Genomic DNA, 21,471 nt, shown 5'->3' with positions numbered 1-21,471 from the left:
GAACCAACGGCAAAGGAAGACCTTTCTCTCTGTCTCTCTCTCTCACTGTCCACTCTGCCTGTAAAAAAAAAAAAAAAAAAAAATCAATTTCCCGACTTTAATTTTAGGCTCTACAGTTGAGGAAATCCCATTATTTCCCTCAGAAAGGGCCCTTTTAAAACTGAAAGCATTTGAGAAAATTCTCATCAGTCAGCCTAAGTCTTCATCTAGGTTAAAAGTAATTTTTCTTTTCATCTCGGGTTGAAAGAAGAGAAAGCAGAGTCACCGTGGAGTCTGGTGGCAGTCCCTGTGTTCTTTCTGTCCTCCTTTAATTATTCAAGAGCTGCTCTGATGTTCTAGTGTTGGGAGAGTGAGATGAGAGGCTCGCATGCCCCTTTTCTGATTTATACATCTCACTATTGTGCTGTGTTTCTGTCACCGGGACACACTCTGCCACTGAGTCAAGGACACTTTATTACTCATTGTAATTTTGAATGTATTTTGGGCATCTACTTCTTGCATAATACCCAATCCTCGCCAAGTTTCTGTTTATTTTATTTCATTTTCCTCCCTTAACGCACTGCTGTGCAATTAGGCTTGTGTGACGATTCTCCCCACTTTTCCAATTTTGTAATTTTATCATCCGAAATGATATACCATCATTTCGGTCATTTGTGAAAATGTTAAGCCATCCAGACTTTGGGCTCCTATAATATAATGTAGCATAATGATTTTGAACAAAGTGCGGATGCTTCTAAAATGCAGTGTTCATGTTCCAGGATATTGGTACGGAATAGAGCTGGAAAAACCTCACGGCAAGAATGACGGCTCCGTCGGAGGTGTGCAGTATTTTAGTTGTTCTCCAAGATATGGAATATTTGCTCCCCCATCCAGGGTGCAAAGGTGAGACAAAGGAAATGTGCATTTATTGCCAGGAACCTGTTGTGATTTGCCGTGATACACGGTGAATCTCATTTAACACTGGAGACGCGTGTCGGCTGCAGCTCCTGTCTCCTTTCAAGGGGTTAACCGGCCACCTTCTTCAGCGCGAAGGCTTGTGGAAAGCTAAATTTGCTTTGCTGAGGATTTGCAATTTTATAAACCTCCTGTATCCCTCATTTGCAAACCCTATGAGTATGTGGAGGCTATTAGCGGTGGCGCTTGCCGCGAAGAACAGCGAGAGCTGCGAGCTTAATCTGTCGTGCAAACAAAAGTAAAAATGCTCTCTGATTGCCTCAGTCACATCCTAACTACATTAAATTTCCTGCCAGCAGGCACCCCATTCATTCTCCTGCAAACCTAATGCAACCAAAATGGCTTTTTCCCTCTGATTTCTTTAGTTTTCAAAAATAGATAGGCAGCCGACGTTGGAGGAACGCGGAGCCTCCAGGATTTTATTTGCAACACACCTCCTGGCTGTGCTTCCCCAACACAGCACACTTGTGTCCCACCTCGCTCTGCCTTCCCAGACTCACTCGAGCAGAAGCACATCCTCGTGCAGTTCCAAGCGGAAGGGCTTCTCTTGTGTGCTGAGCACGCTGGCGCGGTCTGCCTCTCAGTGGACAGGACACGAGACGGTGCTCCTCAGATGAGAGAGAACGTGTACGGTGTAACCACATTTGTGAGCGGAGCTGCCGTCTGGTTCCCCGACAGCTAGCCTGAGTCTGCGCCTGCCTTTTGGCAAACTGAGCTTTTTATATCCACTTTCTTCCGCCGGGTATTTTTCTTACTCTATAGTTCCATTATGATTTTTGTGTCGATCTCCTTCTCTGATGTACTTGATATAATTCTTTTTTTTTTTTTGATAGGCAGAGTGGACAGTGAGAGAGAGAGACAGAGAGAAAGGTCTTCCTTTGCTGTTGGTTCACCCTCCAATGGCTGCTGCAGCCGGTGCGCTGCAGCTGGCGCACCACGCTGATCCGAAGGCAGGAGCCAGGTGCTTCTCCTGGTCTCCCATGGGTGCAGGGCCCAAGCACTTGGGCCATCCTCCACTGCACTCCTGGGCCACAGCAGAGAGCTGGCCTGGAAGAGGGGCAACCGGGACAGAATCCAGTGCCCCGACTGGGACTAGAACCCGGTGTGCCGGCGCCGCAAGGCGGAGGATTAGCCTAGTGAGCCACGGCGCTGGCCATACTTGATATAATTCTGCCCTTTCTATTTACGATCATATAGCATTTAGCACACATTCCCTGGCAGTTTATGCAGCATCTTCACGTAGATGTTATTCTGTTTCATCCTGGTCAGTACGTGGCCACGGAAGCCGGGCAGCAGCAGCCGTGGCTGCAGACACGTGTTGAGCACTGAGTGAGTGGTGGGCTCCGTGGCGCCTCTCCCCTTAGTCCCCTGAGCCCACGTTGCTGCAGGCTCTTAGGATCTTTCCTGTTTGGCAGGTGAAGTAAGTATCAAGAGATTTAGGTTTAGGCACAGTCACAGAGCTGGTTAGTTCACAGCAGAGCCCAACGCCGCCTGCTGTGTTATTTTGTTGTTGTTGTTTTTCCTGAGCTCCTGCTGGGCAGTTTGCTCTTTTGTGTAGCCACCCTGTGAACAGAGAACACTGGATAGCCATGACTGGCACCTGGGCGTGCTGGGCTCTGTCTGCAGTGCTCCCGGAGTGCTCCCCGTTCCGCCTCTACAGCAGCTCTGTGGGTGTCCCTGTTTCACAGAGAGGTCACGTGGGGAGCTGAGCCCAGGCCATCTGGCACCAGAACCTGGGCACCGGCGACAGGAGCCCCAGCGACTGTCCTCAGGACAGGACCTCTGTCTCACAAATGACCGATCTGTGCTGAGTCGCCGTTGCAGTCCCTGTCCTCCTAGTGTCTTCACTGACCCACTGCTGCTGTCTCTCTCTCTCTCTCTTTTTTTTTTTAGATTTATTTATTTACTTGAAAGGCAGGTCTTCTTTTTTCCATTGGTTCACCCCCCAAATGCTGGCGCGCTGCGTAGATCTAAAGCCAGGAGCCAGGTGCTTCCTCCTGGTCTCCCTTGCGGGTGCAGGGCCCAAGCACTTGGGCCATCCTCCACTGCCTTCCTGGGCCACAGCAGAGAGCTGGCCTGGAAGAGGAGTGACTGGGACAGAACTGGCACCCCAACCAGGGCTAGAACCTGGGGTGCCAGCGCTGCAGGCGGAGGATTAGCCTAGTGAGCCGCAGCGCCGGCCAGGCACAGTGAATATTGATCACATCTGATTCCTGGGTTCGTTGCTTTTCACGCTGCTACGGCTGTTCCCTCTGCTTACCAGGGTGCAGCCACTTCCTTACAGCTTCTGTGTTTTCCTCGCTTTGTTGATGGAGCGTGGGGCTTGTGCTTTGTTTTTCTGCTTGCCTTCGGTTTGGTCTTCTGTAAGGTGGTGTGTTTAAAAGCAGCCCCCTTCTCTTAAAAGAACCAGGGCTCTGTGTGAATGAACTGCTGCCTCCATCCAGCTGTCTTCCTGTCTTCCTCTGATTGTCTCATTCACCACCATAAATACTATTAAGTGTCTTTTAGCGCTTTGTGCTGTGCTAGGCATTCTGTAAGCAAGTAAAACAGACGTAGTCCCTGATTCGCAGGCGCTCCTAATCTAAGCCAGCTTGGAGCTCTCTGCAGACCCACTGTTCTTCATGTGGGGCATTTTGTGCTCAGGGCGACTTGTGAACCACCTGAACCAGGTGGCGACCTGTCCCAACCCCAGCTCGCATGGCCTAGGGACCAGAGCTGGCCTCCGCGGCCCTCTTTCCATTTTTTTTTTTTAAAGACTTATCCATTTATTTGAAAGGAAGAGTTATAGAAAGGCAGAGGCAGATCTATCTATCTATCTATCTATCTAGAGGCCTTTCATATCTGCTGGTTCATTTCCCAGCTGGCTGCAACAGCCAGAGCTGCACCAATCTGAAGCCAGGAGCCAGGAACCAGGAGCTTCCTCTGGATCTCGCATGTAGGTGCAGGGGCCCAGGCACTTGGGCCGTTTTCCACTGCTTTCCCAGGCCACAGCAGAGAGCCGGATAGGAAGCAGAGCAGCCGGGACTCGAACTGGCACCCATATGGGATGCCGGCACTGTAGGTGGAGGCTTTACCAGATACACCACAGCACCTGTCCCACTCTTCCCATTTTGAAAATGTCACCTCCCATCTTTGCATATGGTATCACTCTGCTTGGATGGCTGTGCAGACCTGCCTGCTGCCACTCCGTTTCCACTTAGCTAATTTCTGCAGTTAGTGTATAAGTCGATCAGTGTTTCTGTAGCAAACTCCAAGACAACTCAGTGGTGAAATCGAACCTAATCTCACATGCCTGTGCCCGTGAGGGTTATTGGCATCGTATTTGTTTGCTGAGTTCTCACCGCCAGGTACTTATTACTCATGAGCTGATCACATCTAGAATCCAGTTCCCCTGAGCTGTCCGTCAGCACTTCATTCACCTCTGTCCTGTTCACTGAGCCGTATTGCCTGTGTCCATCAGTCTCTCATTGATTGCTGTGTGTTGCACACCATGGGAAATGAGGCATAGGATTCGGGAGATGAAACTGCAAGTGTTGCAGGAGCTGCAGGATTCCTTGCTGGTAACGAAGTGATTGACAGACGAAGGCCTTGCAGATTTAGGTCAGTAAACAGGTGCAAGAAAATGAGGCTGTCAGAATTAGCTTTTTAAAAGTAATGATTTGAGTATCAAAAAATAAAGAGAAACCCATCAGGAACCGGGCCTTTGTGACTGTGTCGAGTAAGGGACGTTGAATTGTATCAACCATGCAGTTTTATCAGAAAAGTTACACATTACACAACCAATAAACACTGTTCCCGACCTAAGAATTAGTGATAGTTTTACAACTTTAGCCTAACATTTATTGAATTTAATATAAACAAGCTTATTTTCATAATTTTTTAAATTTATTTTTTGACAGGTAGAGTTATAGACAGTGGGAGAGAGACAGAGAGAAAGGTCTTCCTTCCATTGGTTCACTCCCCAAATGGCCGCCACGGCCGGCACTGCGCCGATCCGAAGCCAGGAGTCAGGTGCCTCCTCCTGGTCTCCCATGCGGGTGCAGGGGCCCAAGCCCTTGGGCCATCCTCCACTGCACTCCCGGGCCACAGTAGAGAGCTAGACTGGAAGAGGAGCAGCCGGGACTAGAACCCAGCACCCATATGGGATGCCGGCACCGCAGGTGCAGGATTAATCAAGTGAGCCACGGCGCTGGCCCCTATTTTCATAATTTTTAATTCCACACCTTGAAGTTAAGTTAAAGATCCCTTTTACTTTTTAAATTTATTTTTCACTCCTGTTGACAGACAGGAGACAGAGACACAGGCATAACTCTTCCATCAGCTGCTTCACTCCCCAAATGCCTACAGCAACCAGGGCTGGACCAGGCCAAATTCGGGAGCCCAGAATTCCAGCTGGGTTCCCCACGTTGGTGTCAGGGATCCAAATACTGGAGCCATCATGTGCTGGCTCCCTGGGTGTGCATCAGTAGGAAGCTAGGTGGGAAATGGAGGGACAGGGACTCTTAACCAAGCATTCTGATACGGGGTACAGGTGTTCCAAGCAGTTTTACTGCTGTAAAAGACCCACCCCATGTCCTATTTTAAGTGAATTCACTTTAAGTTGAATTTTTCCATGCTAGTGTTCCTTAGATAGTGAGTAATTCTTTTATTTGATTATTGCCTATTTCCCATGCTAGATTAAAGCTCATGCCTGGCTCATAGGTGCTAAGTAAATGTTGAATGAATGACAAATAACAGTTGTGAAAGCTTAGCTGAGAGCAAGTCTTAGGTCTGAAGACCAGCTGTGTCTAATGAGGTACACTTTGTTTGTTTTATTCACAGAATAACAGATTCCCTGGATACTCTTTCAGAAATTTCTTCAAATAAACAGAATCATTCTTATCCTGGTAAGATCATACAATTTTGCTTTTTTAATAATTATTCCTTTGCTTTCCACTTACTGAAAAAATTTTTTATTATGGAGCATGTGTGTGTATTAAAGAGTAGACTTGGGTATGTAAGAAAGCATGTGGGAAAAATGAATTAAAGATAACATTTATTTTGATGCAAAAAAATTGAAATCCATGCATAGTTTTCATAGTATCAATTTTCTGAAGGCTTCTCATAAAAAAGTATTTGTATAGTTTGAGGACTTACAGAGCAAACACCTGTCACCTGCCCTCATCTGAAGAGTATAACTTACTGTGCCATGGAAAGCCCTGATCCCCACTCGCCATCATCTGCCTCCCTCTTCATACACCTCATTCAAAGATTATGAGTTTTGAGTTTTATATTAATTATTCCTTGATTGTCTTTATATTTTTGTCACCCATATATAGATACACCCATAAATAATATATGTTTAGTTCTTATTTAGCATTCCATTGAACACATGATTTGTGTACAGTTAATGGTTCTTTGCATCCTGTCCCATTTTTTCCTATTACAGACTCTACTGGTGCACCCAAGTGCAGCTGTTTCTGCAGTGGGATGTGCACCTCTTCCCCTTCCTGTAACACCAGCCCCTTGCAATGCACATTCCCATCTACAGAGTACACCTCAAAGCTAGTCCCGTTTGACTTAAATGATATCTCTTGGTGCCCATGGGCTCTGTACCTTTCCTCTTGTGTGAAGTGCCTATTCAAGTTTCTTGCCCATTTCTCTTTTGGGTGGCTTGTCTTTATGTGTGTGTTAAGATATCTTGCTCAGTTTGTCACTTGTTCCACTTCCCCTGATTTTTGTGGGTATCTGTCGATGAACACAAGTTTTATGTAGTCAAAATAGCAAACCAGAGTTGGTATTGTTTATCTTAAGAAATCTTCTCCTCAAATAGGAATCATAAGGATATCTTCCTGTATTGCTTTCAGAAAGGTTTCTATTCTTGAGTTTGCTGTGTGTCTGTTTACCTGGAGGTAATTTCATGTCCTGTAAGGCTCTCATTTTCATTGCCATGTGGATGGCCATCCGTGAAAGACTGATTTCCATAATGCCTGTCATTAGATGTTTGTTGAGGTTAACTTTATGACCTACGGATTTCTGACATTCTGATAGGGTACTGTTCTAATTAGGACCTCCCTAGTGATGATGTATGATGCTGTGTTCATTTGCTAAGTCTGGGGAGTTGAAGCAATAGAAAGTTACTGTCTTGCAGTTCCACAGGCCCTGTCCTTGGCCTGCAGGTTGCGGCCCCCTCTGTTGTCTTTGTGGGTCTTTCCCGCTGTGTGTGTCTTCATCTCAGTCTCCTCTTAGAGTCCCATTGGATTGGGCACTCATATGACCTCCCTTAGTGACCTCTCTGGAGACCCTGTTTCCAAACCCAGTCACATTCTGAGGGGTTAGGACTTCAGTGTGTGACTTTTGTGGGAACACAATTCAGCTCATAACAGATGTGGAGCACCCTTTCTTGTGTTTATTTGCAATCTGTGATTTTTTTTTTCAAAAAATGTTTGTTTATTTTAATCTACTTGAGAGAGAGAGAGAGAGAGAGAGATTGATTGATCTTCCATCTGCTAGTTCACTCCCACATGCCTGCAGACAGTTGGGGCTGGGCCAGGCTGAAGCCAGGAGCCCCAGACTCCATCAGGTGGAGGGGAGTGGTTTCCCCTGGGCACGTGGCACTTTGGTTTGCACTGGCTTGGTGTTCCGCCAAGGTGCCAGTGAGGTTCTTTCTATGGTGGCCTTGCCCACCTCCGCCAGCCAGGGAAGGTCACGTGCAGTCACACTGGGCTGCTCTGAGGGAGCATGCATGCCGCTTGGGGAAGTCCCTGCTGGGGTCTGGGAGCTCCTTGCTCCTGATGGTTTTGGAGCTGGAGCTGGATGATGTCAGGTCTGGAGGGGCTTGATTGATGAGTCCTATTTCTGTCCTGTCCCCTGGCATGTTTCATCTTTTACCCATTTAATATTGTATTTGTTGCTTTCTTATTATTGAGTTCTTAATATATTTGATTCCCAGACCTTTTCAGATATGTGTGGTTTTTTTTTTAAAGATTTATTTATTTATTTGAGAGGCAGAATTACAAATGGAGGGAGGGAGGGAGAGAGATATCTTCTATCCACTGGTTCACTCCCCAAATGACCACAACATCTAGAGCTGGGTCCATCAGGAGCCAGGAGCTTCTTCCAGGTCTTCCATGCAGGTGCGAGGGCCCAAGCACTGGGGCCATCTTCCACTGCCTTCCCAGGCTGTTAGCAGGGAGCTGGAACAGAAATGGAGCAGTCAGGACTTGAACCAGTGTCCATATGGGATGCCAGCACTCCAGGAAGAGGTTAAACTATGCCAAAAAGCGCTAGCTCCCAGATATGTGTTTTGAAAATATTTTTTTCTCAGTCTGTGACTTGTCTTTTTGTTCTCTTCACAGTGCCTTTCACAGACCAGAAGTTTTTAATTTTAATGAAGTCCCACGTTAATCAGTGTTTTTCTTTCATGGATCATGCTGTTGGTGTTGTATCTAAAAAACTCATTACCAACCCCAAGGTCACCCTGAGTTTTGGCCCCCAGGTTATCTTCTAGGAGTTGTGTAATTTTGTACTTTACAAGCAGGTCTGTGTTCTGTTTTGAGTTACTTTTTGTGAAAGATGGAAGGTCTGTGTCCGGATGTGTTGTTTGATTGTGCGTGTCCGGTTGTTCCCTGTTGGAAGGACCACCCCTGCCCCATTGAACCACCTTTGCTCCTTCATCAGAGGTCAGTCGACCGCATCTGTGGGTCTCTTTCAGGGTTCTGTTCTGTTCCTTTCATCTGCTTGTTCCTTTGCCAGCATCACAGTGTCTGGATCATTGTGGTTCTTCCGTAGCTCTTCCAGTTGAGTAACGTCCAGCCTCTGACTTAGAGCCTCTCCTTTGCCATAGCGCTGGTTATTCTAGGCCTGTTTCCTTTCCATGTACGCTCTACTGTTTGTTGCTATCCGCAAAATAACCAGCTGGGAGTTTGATTGGGATTGCCCAGAATGTACAGGTCGAGTTTGGGGGGAACTGATATCTTCACACTGAGTCTCTCCGTTAATGAACTTGGACTGTCTCTCCATTTATTTACAGTACTTCCCCCATTTCTGTTTTTTTTTTTAATTTCAATTGTCTGCAGTGAACTGTGGGTCCAAAAAATATTAAATGGAAAATTCCAGAAATAATTCATAGGTTTTAGATTGCCTGCCGTCCTGAGTAGTATGATGAGTTTGCTCGTGGTTCTGCCGCATCTCTTGAGGGATGAAATCCTGTTCCCAGCATTTCCACACTGCACATGTGTGCTTGTCTCCAGGAGCTGTCTGGGTTATCAGGTTGACTGTCGTGGTATTGCTTGTGGTCAAGTAACCCTTATTTTACTTAGCAATGGCCCCTAAGCACAGAGTAGTGATGCTGACAACTCAGATGCACCAAAGAGAAGTTGCAAAATGCCTCCTCTAAGTGGAAAGGTGAAACTGTAACAGTGTATGATCAGAGCAGACAAGTATGGGATATGGTAGGGTACTGTCCTCGTTTTGGGCAGCCATCAGGAACGCATCCCTTACAGATAAGGGGAGACTTTCTTTTTTTATCTCTTTCATCAGAAGTTTGTAGGTTTCCTCAGATATTTTGTATGTGTTTTGTAAGATTTATAACTATATACTTACATTTTTGGTGTTAAGGTAAATGGCATAACTTTTTTTTGTTGTTTTTTAAAGATTTATTTACCTATTTGAACGGCAGTTACAAGGGTAGTTGGGTGGAGAGAGAGAATCTTACATCCGCTGGTTCATTCCCAAATGGCTACAATGGTTGTAGCTGGGCTTATCCAAAGCTAGGAGCCAGGAGCTTCTTCTGGGTCTCTCATGTGGGTGCAGGGCCCCAAGCACTTGGGCCACCTTCTGCTGCTTTTCCGGGGCTGTCAGCTGGATCAGAAGTGGAGCAGCCGGGATGTGCACTGGCACCCCGTGGGATGGTGCTGTTGCAGGCAGTGGCGTTACCCACTTCGCCACAACGCCGACCCCTAGTTCTCTCCTTAGATCCTCTTTTTTTCCATTCGACTTGCCCCCTGTTTGTATGGAAGATACGCTCCGTGAATACACGTCTTAAATTGCTGTTTTGAAATTACTTAAATTACATGCTTAGAAAAGCCTAAAGTTTTTACCAGAAAGTTCTTGGAGGCTGAGGCGCCGGCGTCTGTGTTCGCCTCTGCAGGGTGGGCCCCTCACGTGTTTACTCACGGATCCCCAGGACCTGCACTTGGGCTGTTTCCTTCTTACCTGTGCACAGCCTTTCCGCTGTCTGTGAAGGAGGCTGTGGGTGGCGAACACCCTCCGCGTCCTTTGTCTCCTTCCTGAGCCCAAGGTTTCAGGCGAAGGCGCCGCTTCCTTTCTTGTCTGGGTGGAGATGCCCCTGTGTGGCTGCGGTCCGCGGTCCCCAGGGGTTCGGGGACCGATGCGTTCGGTGGGCTCTGTGACACTCTACCTTCAGCTCTTTGGCTCGGCTGGCTGCTCTCTGGCTTTCCCTCGCACGGCTGAGCCCCTCACTGTTGTCCCTGGGCGCCGTCCACTCTGCCTGCAAGTTTCCCGGTTCTCTCTCCAGCTCTCTCGAGCCTGGCGCTTTACCCAGCTCTGTTCAAATCTGCATGGTGGTCACTCACGGTGCTCATACCGTCCCTGGGTTTTCAAGTTTTCCCCTGACATCTTTCACTGTTTGAAATCCTGTGTTAAATGGCCGAGCAGCTCGCTTCTGTGAGTCTGATTTTTGTCGAGCCTGCGTGGTGGTGCCTCCTTCCTTGTGAGTTTCGTAACTTGCGAGATGCTTATTTTACTCGGATGAGTCCTGGGTCGTTTCCTCTTCGAATCCTGGGTTGCGGCCTTGGGGACGATTCTGTTTAGTTCTGCCAGGTGCTTGCAGGTGCTGCCGCCTGGGGACTGCTTTTACCTTGTAATCCCTGCCATGTCTTCCTGTGCCTTGGGGACAAAATGAGGGCGACTCCTGGCGGTCCCACAGGCCGCGTTGCCCTGCGCCCCGACGGCGTCCCCTTCCGCTCTGGGTGAACCTCGCCCTGAGTGTGGGCTGTGCAGGCTCCTCCTTTTGGCCAGGGGAACCCTCGTTCGGCCACTCCCGGGCCGTCTCCTTCGCATCTCCTTACAGCCAGTCTGGTGGGAGCCCCTGTTCTCTGGGAGTCTGTGGAGACCCTTATGAGACAAGGTGGTGGATTCTTGGGGTGATTAGTAACCTCTTGTAGTTCCTCTTTTTGTGAGATCGACAGTATTTTAATAATAAGTTATAGGACAGGTGCGATGGCACCACGGGGTAAGCTGCTGCCTGGGACACCTGCGTCCATACAGAGCACATGTAGAGGCCCGGCTGGGCCACTTCCGGTCCAGCTCCCTGCTGACGGCCTGGGACAGCAGCGGAGTGTGGCCCAAGTGCTTGGACCCCTGCACCCATGTGAGAGACCCAGATGGAGCTCTGGGCTTCCAGCTTTGGCCTGGTTTGGCCCTGGCCATCGTGGGCATTTGGGGAGTGAGCCAGCGGATGGAAGGCAGATCAATCTCTCTCTCTCTGTCTTAGTTGCTCTGACTTTCAAGTAGGTAAAAAAATTTATAAGAAAATTCCAGTTGTTTTAAACTAGAGTTGCTGTAGTCAAGAGATTGATTCAGCACATCTGATTTGGCAAAATGACCAGAACTGGAAATCCTATTCTTTTCGAAAGCATATTTTTTATGTCTTTATGAAGTCTTAGTGTTTTGTTTTTTTACTCTGTTAATTGGAGGTGCTGATAATCATAAGGTCTAAAGCATTTTTCAATGTTTATAAATGGAATATCTTTAATAATAAGATTTTGAACCATTTTTTAGTATTATCCAGATGATAACACTTGATAGTAAAAAGAGTCAATCTTATCAATGTGTAATTTTTGTGTGTTTTTTTTTTTTTAAGGAGTCTTGTAATAAAAACCTCCAGAAGAAAGGTCACAGTCTTACCTTACTTGTACTTGTTCATGGTTTGAGCAGGAAAATAAAGATAACAATTAGTGAATTCTAAACTATGATCATATTCTGAATATATATACACATATATATTTAAATATGTATTTGAAAGGCAGAGTTACAGAGAGGGAGGGAGGGAGGGAGGGAGAGAGAGAGAGAGAGAGCGAGCTTCATCTGCTGCTTCACTCCCCAGATGGCTGCAATGGCCAGGGCGGGGCTAGGCCAAAGCCAGGAGCTTCTTCCAGGTCTCCCATGTGGGTCCAGGGCCCCAAGCACTTGGGCCACCCTCCACTGCCTCCCCAGGTGCATTAGCAGGGAGCTGGATCAGATATGGAACAGCTGGGACTCGGACCCGTATGAGATGCTGGCATCGCAGGCAGCAGCTTAACCTACCACGCCATAGTGCTGGCCCCTGTATTCTGAATTTATTTACGTTTGCTTTGTTTGCTACAGTAGACGTTTGTAGCAGAAGCGGCGGAAGAGAAGGTGTAGCGAGGACTGGAAGTGTGTGGTTGACTCCCTCCTCTGATCTTCACCTCCCCATTCAGGTTTCCGGAGAAGCTTCAGCACAACTTCCGCTTCTTCCCAGAAGGAGGTCAGCAGAAGAAATGCTTTCGCCAAGTGAGTATTAAGAAGATTTAGAAAAACCCCGTTCAGGATGAACGTGCCGGGGACTCTGTGAAGGAGGAGCAGTGGAGTTTTGTATCTTATGCCCCGCTTGGTAGAATCGTAGCACTTAAGAGGGAAGGCGTGGCTGGGTGCCTGGAGTTTTTTTCTCCCTCCTTTGCAAGCTCAATGAAAAATGTCATCAGTGGCGAGAAATAGCGCGCTGCATATATTTTCTCTTCAAAGAGGTTAGTGCTGTTAATAAAAGTTGGAGGAATTCACATTTTTGTGTTTTCATTTGAGTAGGGTGGGTTGATTTTAAATTCTCCTTATTTAGAGATTTTTTTTGGTAAGATTTATTTGAGAGGCAGAGTTACAGAGAGAGGGAGAGACAGAGACAGAGAGAGGTCTTCCATTTTCTGGTTCACTCCCCAAATGGCCTCAACCGCCAGAGCTGAGCCGATCTGAAGCCAGGAGCTTCTGGGTCTCGCATGTGAGTGCAGGGGCCCAAGCTCTTGGGCCATCTTCTGCTGCCTTCCCATGCACATTAGCAGGAAGCTGGATGGGAAGTGGAGCAGCCAGGGCTTGAGCCAGTGCTGTATGGGATGCTGGTGTTGCAAGGGCAGCTTTACCTGCTGCCCACAATGCAGTCCCCATAGGCAGTTATTTTGATTGTGGTCTCGCATCCGCTTGTTGAGTCTTTGTAGAGAGAATGCCCTTGTCTGCTTTCACTTGCATTTATTTCTCCACGTGCGTCTCACTGCTGCTAACAGTTCTCAGAAAGTTCCCGAAGCTCTTGCACCTTTGGAGGAGTGTGAGGCTCTCCGAGACTGAGTGAAGAGGTGATTCCTTTGTAGAAGTCTGCCGGTTAGGCTGTGCCCCAGGCCCTGGGAAGGAGAGCTGGCCAAGCAGCGACGGGCAGCCAGGCCCTGGACTCCCGGCAGCGGGAGCCCAGCACTGCGCTTGGTGCTCAGCTGAGCATGGGCGCAGGGAATCCGCACAGCGCTGTGCACGGGTGGAGGTTCCCCTGAGTGCTCCGACTTGCCTTGAGAGCCCACGAGGTGCCGTTTACAGAGCTGGCTGAGGTTTTGTGGTTTTCTTTCTTTTTTTCATTTTTCTTCCTCCAAATCATCACCAATTTTGAGCATTTTGAAATCGGTCTCCTTGCTTGCAGAGCTGAAAGAGTTCGAGGGCAGTCAGTTTATGCTCCGACGTCCTGAAGCTGTTGGAGCCGCCTTAGACAGACTGGAGGAAGTCACCAGAGACCACCAGGAAACAGAGGGACGGGGGCAAGGGGTCAGGCTCAGTGTGGCGCTGAGTGGAAGAACAGGACCCAGACAGCCAGGGAAGGAGTAAGAGCCGGCCCTGGGAGTGACACAGGAGGTGTGGTCACGCTCGGCGAGACAGGAATCTTACTGATACTTGAGGGACCCACATAGGCAGGACCTGCTTAAAAGAAATGAACTTTTGGCTGGCGCCGCGGCTCTCTAGGCTAATCCTCTGCCTTGCGGCACACCGGGTTCTAGTCCCAGTTGGGGCACCAGATTCTGTCCCGGTTGCCCCTCTTCCAGGCCAGCTCTCTGCTGTGGCCCGAGAGTGCAGTGGAGGATGGCCCAAGTGCTTGGGCCCTACACCCCATGGGAGACCAGGAGAAGCACCTGGCTCCTGCCTTCAGATCAGCGCGATGTGCTGGTCGCAGCGCACCGCCGCAGCGGCCATTGGAGGGCTCTCTCTTTCACTGTCCACTCTGCCTGTCAAAAAAAAAAAAAAAAAAAAGAAAAGAAAAGAAATGAACTTTTATAGCAAATATGTAATCTGTGTTTTATACCGCTGATTTAGCTTTACTTACAGAATACACAAGCGAAATATTTGGCGATTGCTGGTTTTTTTTTTTTTTTTTTTTTTTTTTTTTTGGAAAAAATCAGACTTTGAGGTGCTTGCAGGTGCTGGGAAAGCAGGCCCTGAACTCAGGGGTTGCAGAGAGAGTGCAGTGCCTGGGCCACTGCGTGCCCAGGGGCGGGCTGGTGGCGTGGCGGCTGCTGCTGGTCCAGGAGCAGGGTGTGCTGGAGAACGTGAGGAGAGACAGGGCGCTGAGACACACCGGGCTTGTTTATATGGAAACAGACTTCCAGAAGGGCGTGGAAAGTGGAGGTGGTGCAGTCTTGGGTGAGAAACCGGAAGGACCCAGGGCAGGGGCCACATTGGCTCTCGTGAGTGTGCAAGCGTGGGGCAGGGTGGCAGCCACCCGCTGTGGCATTGTTGCAGAACAGGATCTGTTTTTCCAGGTCAGGCATGGGGATGGTGGTGATGAGTGCATTTCATTCAGAAAGAAAGGTCGCAGAAAGAAAAGCAGCGATCGCTGCGTCTTCCAGCTTGGTCTCTGTCTAATGCCTGGAATGGGAGTGATGAAGAAAATGAACTTGAGGTTTCTACCCAGCTGTGACCGAGAGCTGACAGGAGCAGGGAGCCCATCCTCCCTGCCCAGCCGACCTGGGGGCTGCCTCTGGCCCCATCGTAAGGAGCTTAGCACAGCTTCCCCCCACGACAGCCTGAGTCTCCCTTGGGCCCATCTGTGGAACCCGTGCTGTGGGCTGCTTCACTCCCCAGATAGCCACAACAGCCTGAGCTGTGCCAATTTGAAGCCAGGAACCTGGGGCTTCTTCTGGGTCTCCCATGCCCGGTGCAGGGGCCCAAGGACTTGGGCCATCTTCTACTGCTTTCCCAGGCCATAGCTGGGAGCTGGATCAGAAGGGGAGCAGCCGGGACTCGAACTGACGCCCATATGGGATGCCAGCACTGCAGGCGGTGGCTTTACCTGCTACACCACAGTACCGGCCTCTCTCTGTGTCTTTCAAAACAATAAGTAATAAATGCCCTTTGCTCCCAGAAGGACCTGTGCCTGCACGCTTCTGTGTGCTGATCCCTTGGGTTAGCTCGAGGGTTACTTCCACACTGCAGTGGCTCCCCTGAGACCCCAGAGCTTTCCTGCACCGTACACAGACTCTATTGCAGTATTTACCACATCGTACTCTCTGTGATGTGCAGGTTCCCAGGGCCCAGCCCCACTCCTGCCATTTCCTAGGTGGCTAAGACATGGAAGAGTGAACAGCTGTCGCTCATACTGCAACTTTCCCTGGGCTTTTAAGCTGTAACATAACTTGAATCAGATCATTATTCTTTTTTTTTTTCATAAAGATTTATTTATTTACTTGGAAGTCAGAGTTACAGAGAGAGAGGAGAGGCAGAGAGAGAGAGAGAGAGGTCTTTCATCTGATGGTTCACTCCCCAAGTGGATACAATGGTTGGAGCTGCGCCGATCTGAAGCCAGGAGCCAGGAGCTTCCTCTGGGTCTCCCACGTGGGTGCAGGGGCCCAAGGACTTGGGCCATCTTCCACTGCTTTCCCAGGCCATAGCAGATAGCAGGATTGGAAGTGGAGCAGCCGGCTCTTGAACCGGTGGCCATATGGGATGCCGGCGCTTCAGGCCAGGGCTTTAACCCACTGTGCCACAGTGCCAGCCCCGAATCAGATCATTCTTAACTAGAATGTTTACTTAAACCATTAATCTTTTAAAGTAAAATTTTATAAAGTAATTTTGTCTGAGAGGCAGAGAAAGAGAACCATCTTCTGGTTCATTCCCTGAATGGCTGTGATGGGTAGGGCTGGGCCAGGTAGAAGCCAGGAGCCAGGAACCCAAAGCAGGTTTCCCACATGGGTGGCAGGGACCCAAGCACCTGAGCTATCACCTGCTGCCTCCCCAGGTTATGCGTTAGCAGGAAACTGGAATTCGGAGCAGAGCCAGGATTCAAACCCAGGCACCCCAATATGGGATACAGGTGTCTTGGATGCACCAAATGCCTGCCCTTAAATTATTAATTTTGGTGTAGATATTGAATTCATTTAGTACTCATTTCTTCCTTAACAGCGTTCATCCTGAAAACTGATTGTGTAATATATATTTTAATAATGAAGAAAAATTAAATGCAGATAAAGGTGTGCATTTCCGTCACCAGGTGAAGTGATCACTGTGTGCACCCCTGGTGTTTGCGTTTCCGGTTTCTTGCGAGTGCGTGGGTCAGAGTGCTTGAGCGGTAGACTCGTCTGCTCTTCTGAAAAGCTTCCACTCGACCTTCCATCTGCTGGTTCACTCCCCAAATGCTTGCAACACCTAGGGCTGGGCCAGGCAAAGCCAGGTCCCTGGGACTCAGTGTGGTCTGCTGCCTCCCAGGGTGCAGCATCTCGACCACACAGCAGACACCCCACTTCTATCATGTTAAAAAAGATTTGTTTATTTAATAAGGAGAGAGAGAGAGAGAAAGACACAGAAAGAGATCTTCCATCTGCTGGTTCACTCCCCAGGTGGCTGCAGCAGCCGGGCTGGGCCAGGCCTAAGGCCAGGAGCCTAGAACTGTATCCAGGTCTCCCTGTTGGTGGCAGGGGCCCAAGCACTTGGCCATCTCCCCTTGCTTTGCACATTAGCAGGGAGCTGGATCAGAAGCAGAGTAGCTGGGGTTTGAACTGGCGCAGTGATACGGGACGCCAGTGCAGCCCACTGTGCCACAACGCTGGCCCCTCACCGCCATGTTCTGTCAGTGTTATTTTACTGGAAGCACCCGTGTGGGTGCATGTGTGTGCATTGCAACACATACATCTTCATAAATCGCCAGGGAAGTCTTAAATCCATATCAGACAGCACTGCGATAGCCGAAAGCAAACACCACCTTTACATGTGCGAAGTATCTAAATGGTTCCCTTTCGCCGATGAAGATGATGCCTTCTGAGCGCGGCCGTGGGGTTGAGCATGAGACCTCGTGCTGTGTGGCCCTCACGCCTGAGGCTTTTTCTTCGTTTCTCCCCCGCCCCCGAACAGGTCCAAGACGGCTCTGCGCCGCAGCTGGAGCACGTCCACCTCTGGGGGTGGCCTGGAAGGGAGCGTGAGGCTGCACGAGGGGTCCCAGGTCCTGCTCACAAGCTCCAACGAGATGTGTACGGTCAGGTACGTGGGCCCCACGGACTTTGCTTCCGGCATGTGGCTCGGCCTGGAGCTCCGAAGCGCCAGGGGCAAGAATGACGGAGCGGTGGGTGACAGGCGCTACTTCACCTGTAAGCCGAACCACGGCGTCCTGGTGAGGCCCAGCAGAGTGACCTACCGGGGCATAAACGGCTCAAAGCTTGTGGGTGAAAACTGTTGAACGAAGCTCCTCGAGCCCTCGGTGAGCTCCTAGACACACTGCGCACATCTACGGCATACAATAAAGCGTCCACGGCAAATGGTTTACTTTACGTAGCCATTCTTGAAATCTTGACGATATGCTGTAGTGACCTCCATACAGTCCATTAGAGCCATTCAAGAGACTTCTTTAAAAAGCCATGGGCGCGAACGCTGGGGATCGTGGTCAAAATAAGTCCTTTGGGAAGCTCTCGGTTCCGAGGAGCTGCGGGACTGAGCGGAGAGTGTGTCCTTAGGTGAGCAGCGGCTGCGTGGCTTGGCTCGTCCTGTTCTGTCCCCAGCGGATTTCCCACGGCGCCGTGATTGTGAGCAGCGTGGGAGTTTCCCTTTCTTCCTGTGCTTTGTCACTTCTAGGCACAGCAAGAGAAGCATAGCTAGATGACTAGTGTATTTCTTATATTTTGGGGCAAAGCTCTTTGCCTTTTGGGCAACGCCTCCTCTGGAGCTATGGCAGCGCTCTGCGGCTGGACAGGTGCCAGGGCCATGCGCGGAACCAGCAGCTTCTCCCACGCAAGGCCAGCAGGGGCAGGAGTGGAACCTGGGTCTCCTGACCTGTGCCCCAGTGCCCTCTCCTCTCTGCAAAGCATGTGCTGTCAGATTTTGCTCCTGCAGCTCGGCTGCCTTGTAGGGATGAGCTGAAATACGGCCCATGATTAAGGTTTATGAATTTTAGTTATCATTGGAATTTTTTGCACATCCCTGCTTAGCCTCTGTTTTTGGGTATATATGTACCCCCCCGCCCCCGCCCCCCGCCACACACACAAAGCACTTTTAAAACACAAAGCACTTTCATGTTTGTGGACGGTTTGCCGTCTTTTCCTCCTGGGATGTGAAAGATTATGAGAATGCGTTTAACCGAAGAGAGCAAGTCAAGATGTGTTAGAAGTGTGTGACTCACTTACATGTTTCCGACTTGTGGGTTTTTGTTTGTTCGTTTGTTTTCTTTTACTCCCCAGAGCTGGTGTTGCGTTTGCTATGGTTACAGTTTGCATATTTCCAGTTGTTGTATTTACAAAGCTGCAGAATTGTATGTTTTTATTTCCCTTCTGTGGCCCATGTTAACAAACAGCTTCATAAGCATCCGAGGCAACCTGGAAAATGTTTGTATTGTGGGCACACATTGAAATTGATGTCCTACAGCTGTAAAGGTGTATCATTTATTGTAAGTATTTAAACTACTGCAGAAATACTGGAACGGTTTGCTTCCTAAGATTAAAGGTATCCTTTAGAATGGGGCTTGCTTTGTGCTTAGAAATAATATTGAACTATTTTGCAATGTACTATTTTAAATCTAACTTCTGTCACTTTGCTGCCTTTAAAAAAAGTATGGTATTTAAAATATTGCTAGAGCTATTTTCCTGAAAGACGTTTGCAAAATAAGGCTGCTTTATAATCAAGGAATATTTTTATTGATTGAAGAAAATGATTGTACTGCAATTCAAAAAGTAAACTTATTTTATTATATAGATTATTTCTCCAAAATCTGTTTATATCTTAACATGAAATCCATTACCACGCTGAACTTGGGTGTCTATAATTCATTGTTAATTATAAAACACTCTAAGTTAGACAGTCATGCCAACACTGGATTTATTTTTGAAGTTGAAGAATTGTGTCTTTTAAACCCATACAACATGTTAAGCTTACAGGTTACATACAAATTGGGTGTTTTTACTTGTGTTTTGCTTACTGAGTGTCATTCAGAATTCACTTGCGCATTAATAAAAAGGGAAGCTGTCTGGTTTTGGAATCTTGTTATTTACCTCACCTGCAACTCCCCTCCTCAGAGACTCAGAGGGCCTAAGCTTTGCATTTTGTTTGTCCTCAGAGTACTGGCTTGGATTTGTCTCATCCTGTCCCTGTAGAATCTAAAAAAGGTTCATGCGTTGTCTCAACAAGTGAAGGTATGTTTTTTTTTTTAAGATTTATTTATTTATTTGAAAGAGTTACAGAATGAGGACAGGCAGAGAGAGAGAGAGAGAGAAAGAAAGAGAGACTGACTTCCATCTGCTGGTTCACTGCCCAGATGGCTGCAACAGCCGGAGCTGCACTGATCTGAAGCCAGGAGCCAGGAGCCTCTTCTGGGTCTTCCACACGTGTGCAGGGGCCCAAGGACTTGGGCCATCTTCCACTGCTTTCCCAGGCCATAGCAGAGAGCTGTATCGGAAGTGGAGCAGCCGGGACTCAAACCAGCACCCATATGGGATGCCGGCACTGCAGGCAGTGGCTTTACCCACAGCATCAGCCCCTATGTTTATTTTTAATTACAAATACAGCGGCAGATAGAAAACTCGCACCGGCACATCTATTTTTAGCAGCAGTTTGCCGGTCTCCCTGGGCACAGAGGCCCTTATGTACAAATGCTGTCACACAGCGGCCAGGAGAAACCACACTGGCTCCTGATGAGGGTTGGGTACAGGCTGGACAAGTCTCAGCTTGCGGGCGTGTCGCGATGGCGTCACAGGCGAGAGGTGATGCCTTCGCACGGGCAGGCAGCGTTCTCCCGGCTCAAGTTTCGCTGCTGACCCTTTCCCAGGAGGGAGGGCGTCTGTGGCAGAAGGGAGCAGTGGCACACCTTGCTGACGGATCCAGTCCCCTTGTGCCTGATGCAAATGCCGCTGCTGGGATCCCCAGCCCTCGCCCACGGGTCGGGGAGAGCCCTGCTTCCTCTCTCTTTTCCACAGGGTCTTCTAATGACCAGCCTTGGCATCAGCTCTGTCCAGTAGCAACTGTGGCAGCCGGGCGGCGCTGAAGAGGACCAGGGATGGGTATTTGAAGTGTTCTAAGTGATGCTGTTTGCTAAAAATACAACCGGTTCCCAAGGATCACTGGTGTCTTATTTAAGTCAGCTCTGGGAATCCTGAGTGATCCCACATGCACGAGCGTGTTACTCCCGTAGACACTGGCACGCACACACACCCCAGCAGCTCCTCGCCTGGAGGAGTTTGATCTTAGGGCTGTTTTTCTAGTCCTAGTGGCTGAGAGAAATCAAACAGGGGAGCCTCAGAAGTCTACCTTCGCCCTCCTGAACCGGACGGAGGAGGCGTTTCTAGAGCACAGACAGTTTACCTCTCCGAATGCCGTGTCCTCCCCAGTGTCCGTGTCCTCCCTAGCCTGTGTCAGTCGCACAGAGCATAGGTGCTCTCGGCTGCAGCCCAGCTGCCTTTTCTAGGTTTGCTCTCAGCAGAGCTCACCGACTGAAGACTGGACTTGTGATTGTTTTGCACATGACAGATCAGACTGGCGTGGCAATGAGTCGTGGTAAAGTCATAGGCACAGACTCAAGTCCTTTTTCATTCTTTCTCTAAGAGAACTTCTGAGATTCCACTGCAAACGCAGCTGGCTGTGTACGACACTGGCTGCCCCTGCCAACTCTAAGGGTATAGGTGACCGTCCAGTGTCTCTGGGGGAAACATCATATGGTGGATTTAAAAGTGAGTTGTTTTTTTTTTTTTGACAGAGTGGATAGTGAGAGAGACAGAGAGAAAGGTCTTCCTTTTGCCGTTGGTTCACCCTCCACTGGCCGCCACGGCTGGCACACTGCGGCCAGCGGCCAGCGGCCAGCGGCCAGCGCCCTGCGCTGATCTGAAGGCAGGAGCCAGGTGCTTCTCCTGGTCTCCCATGGGGTGCAGGGCCCAAGCACTTGGGCCATCCTCCACTGCCTTCCTGGGCCACAGCAGAGAGCTGGCCTGGAAGAGGGGCAACTGGGAAAGAATCTGGCGCCCCGACCGGGACTAGAACCCGGTGTGCTGGTGCCGCTAGGTGGAG

The 21,471-nt window shown here is 49.1% G+C and overlaps 1 protein-coding gene across 11 annotated transcripts in view; it reads left to right on the top strand.

Annotated features, from left to right (window-relative positions):
• Positions 1-21,471, top strand: part of CLIP4 (CAP-Gly domain containing linker protein family member 4) — a 114,361-nt gene that overhangs the window by 68,906 nt on the left and 23,984 nt on the right. For 3 of the 11 annotated variants that reach the window (XM_051843045.2, XM_051843046.2, XM_051843044.2), the window contains exons 13-16: positions 759-882; positions 5,776-5,840; positions 12,417-12,489; positions 17,344-19,446. In XM_051843045.2, the coding sequence (XP_051699005.1) occupies positions 759-882; positions 5,776-5,840; positions 12,417-12,489; positions 17,344-17,665 (584 nt within the window). In that variant the 3' untranslated portion in view covers positions 17,666-19,446. Of the gene's footprint in view, positions 1-758; positions 883-5,775; positions 5,841-12,321; positions 12,490-17,343; positions 19,447-19,531; positions 19,608-20,387; positions 21,138-21,471 lie in introns of those variants that run through there. The other 8 variants (XM_051843050.2, XM_051843051.2, XR_011386721.1 and 5 more) reach the window with 7 other exon arrangements.

The sequence above is a fragment of the Oryctolagus cuniculus genome, chromosome 2 (genome assembly GCF_964237555.1).
Source record: "Oryctolagus cuniculus chromosome 2, mOryCun1.1, whole genome shotgun sequence".
Classification (NCBI taxonomy): Eukaryota; Metazoa; Chordata; class Mammalia; order Lagomorpha; family Leporidae; genus Oryctolagus; species Oryctolagus cuniculus.
This window is presented reverse-complemented; position numbering and strand designations above follow the sequence as displayed.